This window comes from Psammomys obesus, unplaced genomic scaffold (genome assembly GCF_907164565.1).
Source record: "Psammomys obesus unplaced genomic scaffold, mPsaObe1.curated_primary_1811, whole genome shotgun sequence".
In the NCBI taxonomy this organism is placed as follows: Eukaryota; Metazoa; Chordata; class Mammalia; order Rodentia; family Muridae; genus Psammomys; species Psammomys obesus.
In genome coordinates this window covers 1,348,335-1,365,096 of record NW_026596088.1, presented here as the reverse complement: position 1 = coordinate 1,365,096, position 16,762 = coordinate 1,348,335, and the positions used below count along the sequence as shown (strand labels likewise).

The following is a 16,762-nucleotide window of genomic DNA, read 5'->3' as shown; positions in this document are numbered from 1 at the left end:
CACGTCGAGGCCAGCCTAGTCTACACAGTGAGTTTCAGGACAGCCAGATCTATGCAGAGCGGCCCTGTCTAAAAGAGAGAGGAAAGAGGGTAAGAGAAGAAAGGATGGACATGTAGCCCAGGGGTAGGATGCTCTCCTAGCATCCGGAGTTCCTGGGTTCAATCTGCATGATGGCTCTGGTCTAAAGGTAGGATGCTATATTCGAGGCCAACCTCCACACACAGCAACTTCGGGCTAGCCTGGATTATTACTGTCTCAACAAAATCCAAGGGAAAGGGGCGGGTCTCCAGAGGTCCACTGTGAAACGTGGGTAAGTTCCCTTAGCATTCCTGCGGGCCACTGGCCCCATCGGGCCGCAGAACCCTCCCGGAAGGGCGCCCTAGTGGCCGAGGCGGGGAAAGGAGGGCGTACCTAGGCGGGAAACCCGGGCGCGCGCCCGGGAGACCACGTGACGCCGCGGGCCCGCGCAGGCTCGCCGGGCAGGCGCGGGGGCGGGGCGCGCGGGGGCGGGGGCGGAGCCTGGCGCGCGGCCCCGCGGGTGACAGGGAGGGCGGGAGGGGCGGGGCCGCGCGCGGGAGGGGCAGCGGGGGGAGGCGGGAGGAGTGGAGATGGCGGCGGCTGCGGCGGCTCCGGGGGGCGGGGGTGGGGAGCCCCGGGGAGCCGCTGGGGTCGGCCCGGGGGTCCCGGGGGAGGTGGAGGTGGTAAAGGGGCAGCCCTTCGACGTGGGCCCGCGCTACACACAGCTGCAGTACATCGGCGAGGGCGCGTACGGCATGGTCAGGTGAGGGGGCGTCCCGGGGAGGGGGGCTTCGGGGCCGGGACAGCAGGCGCGTGCCCCGGACGTGGGGGCCCGGGGAGTGTCGCAGGAAGGGATCGTGCAGTGACTTCTGGTGGACCAGGCGCTACTTTCTCCGGGGGGGGGGGGGGTTGGAGGCGCTGAAGCCACCTTGTACTGTTAAGGGAGGGGCACCTGGGGGACCCTGGGGACACAGGGTGGAGCTGAGAGGATGAGTATTCTTGGTGAAGGGGGGTGGTGGTGAAGGACCCTCAAGCAGGTAGTGGGAGCCTTCGATCCCCATAGTGCGGCTGTGTTAGAGAGTTAAGGAGAGGAAAGCTCAGGGCGGGGCAAACCTTTGCACCCCTGCCCGGGACAAGGCCAAAGGGCCCAAAGTAGCAGGAGGCCCGAGGGTCTGCCCTATGTTGTGAGATTCGGGTTTGTGAGTTCTCCCTTCCCCACTACGTGCTCTGGGCCTTTGTTCCTCTAGGGAAGGCTCTGCAACCCAGGTACCTCAGAGGGAGACCTGCCCCTCCTCATCTCTTTCCTCCTGTCCCATTACTGAATCTCCTTGGCTTCATCTACATCCTTCGCTCAGCTCCCATCCCCTGGACCTGTCTTGCTTGGATTGAGAGCGCAGCTTGGGAATGGGGAGGGGGGTGAGGGCAACTGGAATGGAAGAGGGTCCAGGAGAAAGGAAGTAAGTGAGTGGCCACTCTCTTCCTCTGTTTGTGAAGTCACTGAAAGGCTGCCTGGCTGGTCCCCAGCTTTCTCCCTGGAGGTTCCAGGCCTTCACAGCAGGAAGGAGCCAGCATTGTTTACGACTTGGCCGGAGCCCTCTCCTGCTCTCTCTGGTCCCTGCCAAGGCCTGGGTGGGGCCACTGGGCCTAGATTCCCCCTTTGTAAGGCCACCTCTCTCTGGCCCCCTCAGCTCTGCTTATGACCACGTGCGCAAGACCAGAGTGGCCATCAAGAAGATCAGCCCCTTCGAGCATCAAACCTACTGCCAGCGCACGCTGAGGGAGATCCAGATCCTGCTGCGATTCCGCCATGAGAACGTCATAGGCATCCGAGACATCCTCAGAGCGCCCACCCTGGAGGCCATGAGGGATGTGTATCCTCACTTTAGCCACGGCCCCAGAGCTAGGCTAGGGAACTTGGGTTTGTTTTCTGTTTCCATCTTTTGTACCACCCTCAAAAAAAAAAAAAAAAAAAAAAAAAGGCAGCAAAATAACTTTTTAGCAGAGAGCCCACCGTATAAACACACTGGCAGGCCTTAAATGGATCCTGGACTGTTGCAGCCGAATGGAGTGGCCTTTTCTGCTCTGTGTCCCAGTATGGTGTGTGTGTAGGGTTGGGGGCAGGGGTTAACGCTGGGCAAAATGATCTCTATGGGAGCTTTGTCTTCAGCAAATCAGGGGCATGACCCAGTCTCTGCCCACAGCCCATTCTTGCTTAACAGACTCATGATTCTTTTTTTGGAGACCTCACGCGGGACGGAAAGCAGGGAAGAAAACCGGTATTGGGCATGGCTGGTGCTTTGATGTTCTAATTCAACTCTCTAACTCCCCTGTGAGATGCGGCTTTACCACTTCCATTTCAAAGATGAGGAAACTGAGGCTCCTTGCGTGAAGTTTTGCAGCGCCTTCTGGGGGCTGGGCAGTACTTTCTCCACCCTGGGGGGGTGGCTGTTAAGGGAAGGGCACCTGGGGAGTCACAGGTGGCAGCTAAAGCCTTTGCACTCCCGCGCCTGGCCTACCCAGGAGCTCGAGGAAGGATGAGGGGTCCAGAGAGTCTGCCTATACAAGAAAGCCTGGATTCAGCTGTTTCTGTGTGTTGCTTCCTCTTCTCCCCCACCTGGCTCTCTGGGAGCCTTCCCACTCTTCGGAGAGCCCCACCCTAATTACCTGTGGACTTGTACCTTGCCCAGGGCAGGCGGTCCAGCCACCGCCGCCCTCGCTTGACACTGCTTGCCTCTGTTCGAATATCTAGTTCATTGTCCACATCTGCTTCCTGCTTCGCTCCATTGTTAGCCGTCTGTAGCAGCCACGGCCTCTTCCCCACCCGCCCCTCCCAACCCCAGGATTTGTTCTGCAGCATCAGGCAAGCCTGACCACATGGGAGCTCCAAACTCCCGGCTTGCTGTGTGACCTTAAGCAGGTCGCTGCGTCCCCAGACTCCCACAGTTACAAAGCAGCAGGGTTGGTCCATGTGTGTATGTCTCCTTGTGCTTGTCCTCTCTCCTCTTGAGAAAGGGGCTCACTGTGTAGACCAGACTAGCCCTGAACTCAGAGACTTAACTACCATTGCCTCCCGAGTGCCACCAGGCCCAGCTCACAGGTCCTCTGTAGAAGACAGTTCAGACTTACCTTTTTGAAAAAGTGTCACTGCATCCCTGGTTGGCCTCAGGCTAACTTTGTAGCCCAGACTGGCCTTAACCATCGAGCTAATAATCTTGCCCCTGCCTCTCAAGTGCTGAGATTACAGGAGTTGACATACCACACCCAGCTCCTGCCTGCTCTTCCAAAGACAAGCCAGATGCCATTTGTTTATGTTTAATCTTTGTTTTATCTTCAAGTATAGAAGGACTTTTAGTTCCCCGCCTTCTGGTGTGCGGTCAAGCGCTCTGTAGGAGCATGCTGTTGGGGAGTGTCTCCTCACTTTTCTGGCACAAATCATTCCCATAAGGCAGGCATTTATTTTTAAGCAAACAGTTACTGTGTGCCAGATGGTGTTCGAGCATTATCTCATTTAACCCACTCACCGGCCACATAGCTCGCCCATGGAGTAACAGCAGCACTTGTTTGCTGAGCGCTCGGTGGGCATCTTGTCCTCACAGCCGCCTCTGAGGAGCAGTCACTCTCCCTGTTTGTCAGCTGAGGAAACTGGGGTATGGACAGGTTAAGAACATAGAGCTGTTGAGGTAGAGTGGGGACTTCAGACATGAGTGGGTTAACTTAGAACTGCTCTTCCCAAGTTCACCCACTACAGTGTATCAGCATCCTCATTTGCCCAGTAGGAAAACTGGGGGCCCAGAATAGATGTGCCTCGCACCCCGGCAGCTCCAGGCTTTGTGGAGCTCAAGGGGTCCTCGCTGGAGGGAATACTTGACCTACTGGCCAGAGCCTGTTTTCCTTAATAACGTGTCTCCTCCTCCCCACAACCTGGGGGCGGTCTCTGGACTCATCCTCAGTTACATTGTTCAGGACCTCATGGAGACAGACCTGTACAAGCTGCTAAAGAGCCAGCAGCTGAGCAATGACCACATCTGCTACTTCCTGTACCAGATCCTCCGGGGCCTCAAGTACATACACTCAGCCAACGTGCTCCACCGGGATCTGAAGCCCTCCAACCTGCTCATCAACACCACCTGCGACCTTAAGGTCAGAGGCTGAATGCCTGCCTCCGCTTCCCTGGGCCTAGGACTTCTGGGTGACCGGCAGAAGCAGCGTTGGAGCATGGCAGGCAAAAACAGCATAGGCAGGGCAGGGGCACTTCCTGGGCGGTAGAGGCCTTAGGCACCTAGTTCAGTGGCCCGGGTTTGATTCCAGATCTGTGATTTTGGCCTGGCCCGGATTGCTGACCCTGAGCACGACCACACTGGCTTTCTGACCGAGTATGTGGCCACACGCTGGTACCGAGCTCCAGAGATCATGCTTAACTCCAAGGTAGGAGAGCTTCCCACTCCTGCAAGGAAGTCCTAAAGCCATCTTTGAGCCTTGGCACAATCCCTCTGGCCCTTGGGCCTAGCAAGATGTAGAGATAAGAGTTTTCCTAGCTTCTGTCCTCCACCCTTTGGATCTAAGTTGGATATAGTGCTTGTCCCAAATGTCAGGAATGGCCCTGATAAGGCTGGCCAGGGAGTTCAGCACATTCTCCTCCCCAGGGCTACACCAAATCCATTGACATCTGGTCTGTGGGCTGCATTCTGGCTGAGATGCTCTCCAACCGCCCCATCTTCCCCGGCAAGCACTACCTGGACCAGCTCAACCACATTCTAGGTGTGAGGCCTGGCTGGCCGAGAGGAATGGGAGTTAGCTTATCAGAGGTGACATTTCTGGAGGGTGAGGCCTGGGTACCACATTGTGGGCCCAGCCTCGCCCAGTGTTTCTGTAAGGTACTTTTCCCATTTGAAAGCTGGGGGAAAGCAAGGCTGAGCCCTGCACCTGCGGAAGACCGCAGCCAGGATCTGAGGCCAGGGCTCCCTGGATCTCAGCTCTTTGCTCTTCATCCCTACCCCAGTATGGTAGATGAGGCGGCGGGGCTGTAGGTGGCTGGGCTTGGGCTCCTGTTCTTGCTTCCTGACCTGTTCCTGGGAAGAGGACTTGGCTTCTTACCCGGACAACTGGTTTATCCGCAGGCATCCTGGGCTCCCCATCCCAGGAGGACCTCAACTGTATCATCAACATGAAAGCTCGAAACTACCTGCAGTCTCTGCCTTCTAAGACCAAGGTGGCTTGGGCCAAGCTTTTTCCCAAATCTGACTCCAAAGGTGAGTGAGACAGAGGATCTCGGGTAGGCGAAAACCCAGCAGCAAAGAAGGGTGTGTGCCCCTAACACCTGCCTCAGTACGTGGGCTCCCGGGCACTGGACAAAGGATGCCCATGGAACTCCCCCAGGCTTCCTCTTGACTGCTGTTCCTGCCTTTCCTTAGCACTTGACCTGCTGGACCGGATGTTAACCTTCAACCCCAACAAGCGTATCACCGTGGAGGAAGCGCTGGCTCACCCCTACCTGGAACAGTACTATGACCCGACAGATGAGGTGGGCTAGCTCCCCACCAGCGGCCCGGAGGGGAATTAGCATCCCAAGTGCCTGGCCTGTGCCTTACTGTCTTTGCCCCCTAGCCAGTGGCTGAGGAGCCCTTCACCTTTGACATGGAGCTGGATGACCTCCCCAAGGAGCGGCTAAAGGAGCTGATCTTCCAGGAGACAGCCCGATTCCAGCCAGGGGCACCAGAGGCCCCTTAACAACAACAGATGTCCCTGTCCCCTGGGACCTGGTGAGTGGCTCACAGTGCCCCTGCAGGGCCACGCCCTGGTCCGAGGCCACCCGTCCTGCGTGCCTCATCATCCCCATGTGTGGTAGCAACAGAAGGGTCAGGGCCTGCTGGTCATTTGTGGCCATCCGGTCCTTTGTGGACCACTCATCCTCCAGCCCCATCCATTTCCCACTTGTCATCAGCATCCACTGGAGACCCACCAAGGGGGGGTATCCAACCCCTTTTGAGGAGCCGGTACTTTGGGGGCAGAGTACACCACGGTGGTTTTGAGAGGGGCCTAAGGTCAAAGTAGCACTTGGTGGTGGCTGCTGTTATTGGCTGCACATAAGGAAGCCAAGACCACCCCTCCAAACCCAGTGGACCCTGTGGGGTCTTCTCACCCAGCTGACAGTTCTTTTCTGTCCGTTCCTTCCTTCAGGTCCTGCTCCTACCCGCCCCTTCTCTGCAGATTGTCAGAAAATGAACTTTGCTCAACCCAGACCCCGGCAGCCCAGGCTGGACCAAGGGTGGGCCTGGCCACCTTCTCTCACTTTCCTGGGGTCTCCTGCTTTAGGCAGGCTTCTCCCACTCCACCCCCCTGCCCCATCTCCCTGGGGCCTGAGTGGTGAGGTGGCCCCAGAGCTGATTTCTGCTGCTCCGCCTTTACCTGTTCCTGCTAGCCCCAGCTCTGGTAGACCATTCTGGAATGGAAGGGCTCTGACTGCCCTGAGACCTATGCTATGGAGGGGTGGAGGACACCGAGTGGGGACCCAGGCTAAGCTCTGCCCTACTCATCTTGTGGGAACCCCACCCCATCTTCCCTGAGGGAACATTCCTAAGTCTCAAGGGCTAGTTTTCCTGAGGAGCCAGGCCGAGGCCAAACCCTTCTCCCTCTCAAAGCTGCCACGTGTAACGCCCTTGCTGCTTCTGTGTGTGGGTGATTGGAAGTGGAGGTGGGGCCCGTGGAGAGCCGGTGCCCCTCCCCGCCTCCCCGTGCCTGTATCTAATATATAAATATAGAGATGTGTATATGGATGACCCCGGCTCCGTCTCTGTGCGCCGTCTCGACCCCTCCTGCTGCTCTGGTGATCGGTCCCTGCTTCCATCTGATGGCTTTACATGCTCCTGGTGGCCTTTGGCTCCAGCTGGCCAGGGATGAGGATGGGTTCTAAGGAGGCCTGTCTCCTGGGAAGGGGTCAGTTTACTTTTAGTCAGTGTCTTCCCCAACAGCTTCCTGTTAAACTGGCTGGAGTGATTTGGGGTGACTCAGGGCACCCTACACACCCCCAAACTCCCGGGAAGTGGCAAAGGTGGTAACTTCCAGATCCTGGTCACAAGCACCCAAGGGAGGCAGGGAAGCTAAAAGATGGGGGAGGGGCTGGTTAACCCCTCACCATGCTCCAGTACAGAAGGGGGTCTGTTGGGATCTATGAGAGGTCTGTGGACACGAAGCCCAGGGCTGCCTGCCTTAGTTCCTGTGCCTGCCCCAGCTCTGGGCCATACTGCAGTCTGGCCACGTTCCAGCAGCACCGAGCACTGAGCAGGCTCAGCAGGTCCCGGGGCGTGGCACTGCCCAGCAAGGAGCCAGCCTACATCGACTCAGCAGGCAGGCTCAAGCCCCAGGCAGCAAAGCCCTTCGGGGACTTGGGAGGCTGTGCTCTCAGGAGGCTGTGCTCTCGGCAGAAGCCTGCTGTGGGAGCGAGGCTATGATCCCCCTCCTGTACTTGGCTCTGCCCACCCTGGGCAGCTATGTCCTGCTGTCTATGTTCTTCCTGCGCCGACCTCATCTGCTGCACACACCCAGGGCTCCAGCCTTCCCTATCCGCCTGGCTGCTCATCGCGGAGGTAAGCCGAGTCAAGGAGGCGAGGAGGGTTGGTAGCCATTTGGGGTGGAGTGAGCCTAACGAGACAGGTGTCACGGTGGGCAACGAACAGTGAAGACGCAAGGTATGAGTGAATGTTAAATAGAGGCAAAGGTAAGGGGCGGGGGAGGGTTGGGGGGGCTGGGGGTGGCTGGAGGGCATGGGGTGGTGAAGGAGAGGCCTTTTCAACTTGGCTGACCGGAAGAGAGGAAGCCTAAAGCAAGTGGGAGAAAGGTAGGCAGGAAGGTCAGCCCAGGTCCCGGGGAACCCACCCAAATCCTTTACACAGGGTCTGGCGAGCGGCTGGAGAACACCATGGAGGCGATAGAGAAGTGAGTCCATTCCCCAGCTCGTTACACGCAAGGTGATTTGTGCTCTGCATGGGCAGTCAGGGCTGCTAGTTACTCACTCCCTAATCTGGGTGTCTGGAAGCCCCTGGAATCGTACAGATGGGCTCACACGTCCTACCATGAATTCCGTCCCAACATCTCCCCTCCACTCCACACCCTGACCCTTCCCTCGCCCCCTTCCCCCACCAACCTTTGCTCCCTTAGTTCCATGGCCCAGCGAGCAGATCTCTTGGAATTTGACTGCCAGCTCACACGGGACGGTGTGGTGGTGGTGTCACACGACAAGAACCTGTCCCGCCAGTCAGGCCTAAATAAGGATGTGAACACCCTGGTCTTTGAGGTGAGCTTTGCAGCCCCTCACGCTGCGAGTTGCTGTTCTGGCGCACATGCGCCCTGATGACGCTCCTCTGCCGTCCACAGGAACTGCCCCTCTACAAGGAAGAACTGGAGATTTACTTCTCACCGGGTAGGATGGGTAGAGCCAGTCGGGCACGGCCCAGCCACCTTCGCATGTGCTCCCCTAAACTCCTCCCACGAATCCACTTATCCTACCCTGACCCCAGTTTCTGTGACCCCATGCCCAGGCCATTTTGCTCACGGGTCAGATCGGCACATGATTCGCTTGGAGGACGTATTCCAGAAATTTCCAAGGACGCCCATGATCGTGGAGATCAAAGAAAAAAATGAGGAGCTCATTCATAAGGTAGTGCTGTGGCGTGGCAGGTGAGGGCAGGCCCAAGAAGGCCTGGCTTCCCTTACTCCCCTGACCTTCATCCTAGGTAACCAACCTGGCGAGGCGCTTTGACCGAAGTGAGATTACCATTTGGGCTTCAGAGAAGAACTCAGTCATGAAGAGGTGCAAGGCTGCTGTGAGTCCCTCCCTCTCTGCTATCAGGCTAGAAGCCATGACAGCCAGCCATGGAGCCTATGATTAAGGGGGCCCAGAGGAGCCCCAGGAACTAGCCTTGGGGAACTACCATCCCGAAGAGCAGGATTTGGAAAAACAGTGTGACTGTGTGCATGTGTTGTCATGGGGCCGGCTCTAGGAAACCTCCAAACCTGTGTCGGTCAGTTGTTACCGTGACAGAACTTCAGGCAATGACTTTTAACCCGTATCACTTTGGCCCCATGGCTAGGGGTCAAGAGGGCGTGTGAAGCAGGGCTGCTCATTAATAACAGCTTAGGAGCAGAGAGACAATGCCTTCTCCCTTCTTCCCCATTGTTCTGGCCTGAGAGGTAACTAACACCACACACCAGCCTGGAAGCGGGTGCCAGCCTGCTGCTTCCTTCTCACCCTACGGAGCTGGTGCTGCCCGCAGTGGGGGTCTTCTTCCCTTAGCTAACTCTGTGGAAACGTCCTCAGGCATGCCCACAGGGGCGTTTCAGCAAACCCCTGGGTGCTGCTTGATCCCGTCAAGTTGACAGAATCAACCACTACACAGTTCAAGGTGTGACTCTGAAGTCCAGCCCTGATCCCCTCAGCCCCCACAGACTCTCCGCTGTCTCGGGTGCAGACAGACGGGTCTGCCTCCTCACCTCTCCCCTTGCCGCCCAGAACCCTGAGATGCCAATGTCCTTCACAATATGGCGATCGATCCGGATACTGCTGCTGTACTACCTGGGGCTGCTGCCTTTTGTTTCAATCCCTGAGAGGTTTTTCTTCTGCTTCCTGCCCACCATCATCAACAGGTACCCATGGTGAGGTGGGACTTAAAAACGCCCTGCTCGGGCCATGCTGTCTAGGATCTGTGTGGGGATGACCGGGATCCCCAGTTCCCTAATTTCCTCAGAGTCCCCAAGGTTCTTTAAATATTTCATTTTTACTTTGTGTGTGTGTGTATGTGTGTGTGTGTGCAGGTGCCTAGGTGCCTGTCACGTGTGTGCAGTTACCTGTCGAGACCAGAAGAGGGTGTCAGATTCCCAAGAACTGGAGTTACAGGTGGCTGTGAACCACCCAGCCTCAGAAAGACCAGCAAGTTCTTAGCCACTGAGCCATCCCTCCAAGCCCAAGGCCCTTTAAAGAGGCTAGCGATTCCTTTTTGTTCTTGATTTTGTTTTACTGAGATACAATCTCACGGTATGTTAAGCTGGCCTGGAACTAAGTGGCTGGGGAAGACACTGGATTTTTAATCCTCCGGCCTCCACGCTCTGGTGCTGCGGTCACAGGCATACACTACCACACCTGGTTTTATTCAGTGCTAGAGACTGGACCAGGGCTTTGGGTTATGCTGGGGACACTCCGCCAGCAGAACCATATTTTGTTTTTAATTTGTTACAGGTGTGCGCATGCTCTAGCGTGTATGCGGAGGTCAGGGACAACATTTTCTCTGCCTTTACGTAGCTTCCAGGGATGAGGCTTTCATGGCAAGGGCCTTTAGCCACTAAAGCCACTGTTTCTCAGCCTATGGGTCAAGGCCCCCTTCAGGGGTTGAACAACCCTTTCATAGGGGTTGTCTCAGACCATCGGAAAACACAGATATTTACTTTGCAAAAAGCACGAGCAAAATAGCGATGGAAATAATTTGATGGCTGGTGGTCACTACAGCATGAGGAACTGTGTAAGAGGGCTCGGGGTGCTGAGAACCACAGTGCTTTAGGCCATCTAGAGGGCCCGATGGTGTTTTTGTGAGACAGAATCACTGTGTAGCTCAGGTTGGCTTCAAACTCTCAATCCTTCCCAGTGCTGGGATCATAGGCCCGCACCACTGTGGTTCTTGCCTGGCATTCATGAACACCTAAGGTATTTGTGACCTGCCTGAGCTGGCAGGCTAGTATATAGCACTATGCAGTTTTAGAAGAAATTCACTTAAAACCGGTCAATGCATTTGTAGTAGGACATAGTGATTTGGGTAGGTCAGTCTAGTAAAGAAACCTGATGTGCTTGGGTCAGCTACCAGTCTTTCCTTGTGCTCAGAAGGTGAGTTAGCCCACCCCACAGTAGCCCTGTTGACAAAGGAACTTCAGGAGGACGTATTAGGAACTAGATACTTCCTTAGCTTGAGCCTGCCTCCTCCTCTGTTGCCTCTCTAACAACTTCCCCAGGACTGTACTGTCCCCAAAGACTCGGTTCTCAGGAGAGCTAGCCAGCCCCACAGCCCCACCCCAAAGCTTTGTGTCTGCAGTAACAGGGTTAAAGGCTGTTACCTTACATTTCCCCTCCCAAACGGCAGCGTCATGATCCTCTCCCCAATAGTTTCGGAGATGAAAATTTGCCAAGGTTCCACAGCTGGGCAAACTTGAGTGCCCGACCGGGGACACAGCTCTACAAGTCAACCCTGGAGAGGGAGAAGTTCTGAGCATTACCTCATCTGAAGAGGCTGGCCCAAATTTAGGCACACATCTGTAATCCCAGCATTCATGAAAGGCCAAGGCCCGAGGGTTGCAAGTTCTGGACCAGCCTGGGCTATTCTTAAAATCCCACCCTTGGAGCCTGGTGCAGGTGGCAGACGCCTGTAATCCCAGCACCCCAGGAGGCAGAGGCAGGAGGATCTCTGATCTGAGGCCAGCCTGGTCTACAGAGTGAGTTTCAGAACAGCCAAGGCTACACAGAGAAACCCTGTCTAGAAAAGCAGATAAATAACAAAACACACCCAGGCTCAACCAGGAGGACCTTTGTGATGTCTGCTTCTGGAATCAAGCTGGTCCAGGCCAACAAGAGTTTCTTCAGGCTAGGCCAAGGTTATATTGGCCAAGGAGTCATTACTACCCCACCCCTGTGAGACACACACACAGAAAGATACCAAGGAGCTGACCCCGCCCCTTCTCTCCACAGGACATACTTTCCGTTTTCCTGTGGATGCCTCAACAAACTGTCAGCTCTGGTTACAAAGTGGTGAGTGGGCAAGGCGGCTGGGTGGAGGGTCCACACACGGGCCTGCCATGTGCCCTTGACCTTTGTCTCCTCTCATCCCCGTATTCATCACCTTTGCCATCCCCATCTTTACTCCCCAGGGTCATCATGAGGAAAAGTCTGATCCGACACTTGCAGGACCGAGGGGTGCAGGTGAGGACACTACCAGCGCCCCAGCAAGGAGCTGGTTCCCTGTTAGCAGAGTTTCCGTCATTCTGTGCTATGCAGCCGATCGTTTGGGCAGGATCTTACCCCTGGATGTCAGTTTCTTTGCTTGCAAACAGCAGGGAAAGGCATCTGTAGCTCTTTTGAATGTGTGCCTGGCACTTAGTCAGGGACTGATAAGCATTAGCCACTGATCATGACTTGTGGCCTGCTAGGAGCATGCTAGGAAGCCAGGCCCAGCCCACCCGATTGCCCTGCCTTGATGGTGGGCTATGGAAATAGTGAAGGCATTTTTGTGTGTGTCTTGGTGAGTTTCGTTTTATCCTTTTTTAATGTGTAATAAGTGTTTTGTATTTATTTACAAAAAATAAGTGTTTTGTAATAAGTGTTTTGACAATAATATTGTCTCTGGCCGGGTGCTGAGGCCAGAAGATGGTTTCAGATCTCTTGAAGCTGGAGTTACAGGTAGTTTTGAGCTGCTGTGTAGATGCTGGGATCAAACCCAGGTCCTCTGGAAGAGCAGCGAGTGCTCTTAACTGCTGAGCCATTTCAGCAGCACCCTTTTTTTGTTTTGTTTTGTTTGTACAGCCTTGGCTGTCCTGGAGCTAGCTCTGTAGACCAGGCTGGCCTAGAGCTCACAGAGATCCTCCTGCCTCTGCCTCCTCGAGTGCTGGGACTACAGGCGAGAGCCACCACGCCCAGCTGCTCTTGTCTAATTTTAAGTGTACAGGAGTTTTGAATGCATGTATGTCTGTGACCCACATGTGTGCTTGGTATTCAAAGAAGCTAGGAGAGGGCATCAGATCCCCTGGAAATGTCGTTACAGGTGGCTGTGAGCCACCACGTCGGTGCTCGGAACTGAAACAGCATCCTCCGGGAGAGCAACCAGTGCTCTTAACCACTGAGCCATCTCTCTAGCCCCTGATTTTTTGTTTTGTTTAGTTATGTTCTGTTTTTATGTAGGCCAGGCTGGCCTCAAACTTATGGCAGTCCTCCTGTCCCTGCCCCCCTAATGGTGGAATTGCAGGCATAAACCACCATACCTGGCTTTGGACCTAGGACTTTTTTTTTTTTTTTTTGAACATTTTAAAAAGATAATTTATTATTTTTATTTTATGTGCATTGGTGTTTTGTCTGTGTGCATGTCTGTATGAGAGTGCCAGATCTTGGAGTAACAGACAAGTAGTTGTAAGCTGCCATGTGGGTGCTGGAATTTGAACCTGGGTCTTCCGGAAAAGCAGCCAGGGCTTTTAACTGCTGAGCAGTCTCTCAGCCCCAGACCTCACTGAGATGGCTCCAGACATTTACCAGGGATGAGAGCTTTCTGTCAAACGCGGGGGAAAGAAGCGTAGGGACCTGTTACCCCCACGTGTGAAGGACAGGAGCCAGTACTGAGGTCCATGAACAGAGGAAGGTGGGATTAGTCAGAAGAACGGTGGGAAGAAGATGACTCTTGGGGAGAGGAAGAACTTCCCAGACAGGCATCTACAGGGCTAAAAGCTTGGAGGAGCGAGAGGCTGGGCTTAAGAGGAACTGGTTGGGTTCTGTAGGCTAAGGGCAGTGGAGGTCAGTTAGGCCCAATGGCCGAATGTCTGACAGGATCGGAACCTTCAGCACCCAGGGAGGGAAGCTTTTAAAGGTCTGCCTCAGGAAACCTGATCCAGGTAAGTTCACTTGGTCTATAACACGTAGACTCTGTGATGGGACAGATGGAGAGTGTCAGTAAGAGCCTGATACTGCCATGGACAGGAATCAAGCTTGGGTGACACCAGTGGGGAGAGATGGAAGGGTTAGCTGAGAGAGAGGCTTTGTCTGCTGCCTGTGTCTGGTGTCACAGACAGGCAGGACAGAGAGGGTTTTTTTTGTTTTTTGTTTTTTTTTTCCTTACCAACCCTCTCATACCTCTGACCTCCATGTGTTTAGAGATGGGACCCTCATTTGTTAAGACACCCAGAGATCCAGTGACTTTCCTGGAATAAAAATGCCATGTCAGGTGAGCTGGAGAGATGGCTCAGAGGTTAAGAGCACTGGCTGCTCTTCCAGAGGTCCTGAGTTCAGTTCCCAGCAACCACGTGGTGGCTCACAACCATCTATAATGAGATCTGGTGCCCTCTTCTGATATGCAGGTGTACATGCAGACACAATATTGTATACCTAATAAATAAATAAATCTTTAAAAAAAATAAAAGCCATGTCAGCCAGATGCAGGAGCCCAGGCACAAAACACTTGGGAAACTGAGGCAGGAAGATGGTGCGTTGTAGACCAGTTTGGGCCAAATAACTCCCCCTGCCTCAACAAAGCAAAACAGCGATAAACAGAAAGGGCAGTAAATAGATATATCTTCAGTGTTGCTAGAGTTGATAGGTTTTTGTTAAACAAATTATGAGTAAAATAAAAACTTAAGTTTTATAATATACTATATTTAATAAACAGAAATTAAATATATAAAAAATAGAAACGGCAGTAAAATGATTCAGTGGCTTAAAGGCTTTCTGGTGACCTGAGTTCAATCCACAACTCCTAAGTGTTGTCCTCTGACCCACATACTTGGGGTATGTATACCCACCCCCACATAAATAAATATAACCAAATTTTAAAAACGAAAAGCCAGTCGCTCCGTTGGTAGAGCGCTTGCCCAGAAGCCATAAAGCCTCCAGCACTGAAAAAAGAAATGAGGTCACGGCTCCTCAGTTGAGAGCACAGGCTCTTCCAGAGGACCCAGGTTTGGTTCCAGCACCCACTGGCTTACAGTCATTTCTAACTCCAATTCCAGGGGATCAGATGCCCTCTTCTGACCTCTCTTGGTACCAGGCAAGATGTGGCACACAGACTTACGTGTAGACAAAACATTCATACCTGTGAGACAAACAGATAAATAAAAATCTTTAAATTTTTAAAAAAAAATAAATACAAATAAAAATTATAAAAAGAACAGTAAAAGGAAAACACAAAACAAACAAAAGTATAGTGGTCTATGCCTGTGACCTGAGCTCCTGGGAGATGGAAATGGAAGGACAGAAGCCGGCTACATAGAGTTTGAGGCCAACTTGACTCCAGGAGACCCTGACAAGGAAGAGACCATGAGATTGTAAAATAGTGATGGGCTTTTTAGTTCTTAAAGAATTTTACACTTATTTGTGTCTGTGTGTGTGCACAGGGTGGGCCGCATCCCACAGTGTGCGTGTAAAGGTCACAGAGGACATAGCAGGGACCATTTCTCTCCTTCCGCCATGTGGATCCTGAGAGTCACGCTCAGGTGCCCTCCCCTGCTGAGTCATTTCCCTGGCCCTGGGTTGGGTTTGCTCTGTAGTACTGGGGATCGAACCCTGGGCTTGTCACATACCAGGCCAGGGTAATATCCCCAGCTGTCAGGCTGTTTGTTTGTGACCAGTCTTCCATAGCCCAGGCTGGCCCTTGACCTCCCTGTGTACCAGATGGTGTCCTCCAATTTCTTTCCCTTCTGCGTCTTGCCTCTCAGTGCTGTGAAAACAAAGAAGCTCCAACTCACTGCCAGTTCACCACTGTTGTTATTTAATAGCTTTTCTTGTTTGAGACAAAGTTTCATTGCACACCCCTGGTTGGCCTGAAATTTACTCTCCAGACCAGGCTGCCCTCGAACTCACAGAGATCTGCCTGCCTCTGCTGGGATTACAGGCTTGTGCCACCACGCTTTTGACTCGGGGTCTTGCCCTGTAACCCTAGCTGGTCACTACTCTGTCTGGCCCAGGTGGCATCAGACTTTTCCTCCCTCTTGCCTCAGCCTCCCAAGTGTAGGGCCTATAGATACGCACTCTGACACTTGGCTCTGAGATCATACAGTTTGAAAACCCCAGAAAGATAACCATCAGCTCCAGGACATCATTGCTGGAAGGGCTGTGCAGAAGCGGGGCCGCCTCCATCCTGGAGGTAAAGGGAAGCTCTGGGTAGATGTCTGGAAACTAACTTTCTCATTCTTCCCTGCTCAGGTGCTATTTTGGTGCCTTAACGAAGAATCCTATTTTGAAGAGGCCTTCAGCTTGGGAGCCAATGGTGTCATGACCGATTACCCCACAGCCCTGAGACACTACCTGGACAAGCAGGAACTAAAAGCCCCAGCCTCCTCACACTGAGGCCCAGACCTGTCTTTCTCTTAAAAATTAAATAAATAAATATTTTCCTGTCAGTAACATAGTTCACAGAGCAAGGTGTTGGGAGGGTCAGTCCTGAAGACTATAAAGATGGCATTTTAGGGGCTGGAGAGGTAACTCAGTGGCAGAATGCTTGCATACCATGAATGCAGCTCTGAGTTTAATACAGATTGCATCCTCATATCATCTTAGGGGAGATCGAGAAAGCCTGGTGTGAGCCGGGTCACCAGTGACCGAACATCCTTAGCCTCAGCACTTGGAAGGCAGAGGCAGGTGGATTTCTGTGAGTTACAAGCCATGGCTACCAAGTGAGACCCTCCCCCACAAAAATAGCCTGGGGGCCTAACGCTGGCCCACTTGATCCATCACATTCAAGACCCAGCACCACACCCAGCTGCCAGCTCGGCCTCCACTCTGAAGCACACTAACCTGTCCGCTCCCAGACCCTAGAGATGCAGAGAAGAGTGGTTTTCCCGAAACCATTACGAGACCCAGGCCTACACCAAGGCCCTTGGCTTCCCGCAGGTTGTTGCTGTTGGTCTTCTTCCCCACTCGTGCAGCAGGCAGGCATGAGTGAGCTCACGGGCTCCCCCACCGTGCCAACTGCCCACTTTCTGATCTCCAACAACGGAACCTAATTCATTTAGTGAT

At 53.8% G+C, this 16,762-nt stretch overlaps 2 protein-coding genes across 2 annotated transcripts; both read left to right on the top strand.

Annotated features, from left to right (window-relative positions):
* Nucleotides 1-601: 601 nt before the first annotated feature.
* Nucleotides 602-6,791, top strand: Mapk3 (mitogen-activated protein kinase 3). The gene is made up of 9 exons (XM_055627350.1): nt 602-781; nt 1,707-1,889; nt 3,969-4,158; nt 4,327-4,443; nt 4,662-4,776; nt 5,136-5,267; nt 5,430-5,539; nt 5,623-5,777; nt 6,196-6,791. Exons 1-8 carry the CDS (start codon nt 609-611, stop codon nt 5,743-5,745), a joined length of 1,143 nt encoding a protein of 380 aa, XP_055483325.1. The 5' UTR covers nt 602-608; the 3' UTR covers nt 5,746-5,777; nt 6,196-6,791.
* Nucleotides 6,792-6,856: 65 nt separating this feature from the next.
* Gdpd3 (glycerophosphodiester phosphodiesterase domain containing 3) lies at nt 6,857-16,124 on the top strand. Its single transcript, XM_055627691.1, is given in 11 exon segments — nt 6,857-7,601; nt 7,908-7,950; nt 8,173-8,308; nt 8,389-8,434; nt 8,553-8,671; nt 8,748-8,837; nt 9,524-9,657; nt 11,741-11,800; nt 11,920-11,971; nt 15,950-16,075; nt 16,077-16,124. Coding segments are annotated over 11 exon segments (993 nt in total). The 5' UTR covers nt 6,857-7,462.
* Nucleotides 16,125-16,762: the final 638 nt, after the last annotated feature.

What these genes read in the sequence shown, in the direction of transcription:
- Mapk3 (XM_055627350.1), top strand. Translation starts at nt 609, where the DNA reads ATGGCGGCGGCTGCGGCGGCTCCGGGGGGCGGGGGTGGGGAGCCCCGG. An exon ending in GGCGCGTACGGCATGGTCAG is followed by an intron (nt 782 to 1,706) that starts GTGAGGGGGCGT and finishes TGGCCCCCTCAG; the next exon opens with CTCTGCTTATGACCACGTGC. An exon ending in CTGGAGGCCATGAGGGATGT is followed by an intron (nt 1,890 to 3,968) that starts GTATCCTCACTT and finishes ACTCATCCTCAG; the next exon opens with TTACATTGTTCAGGACCTCA.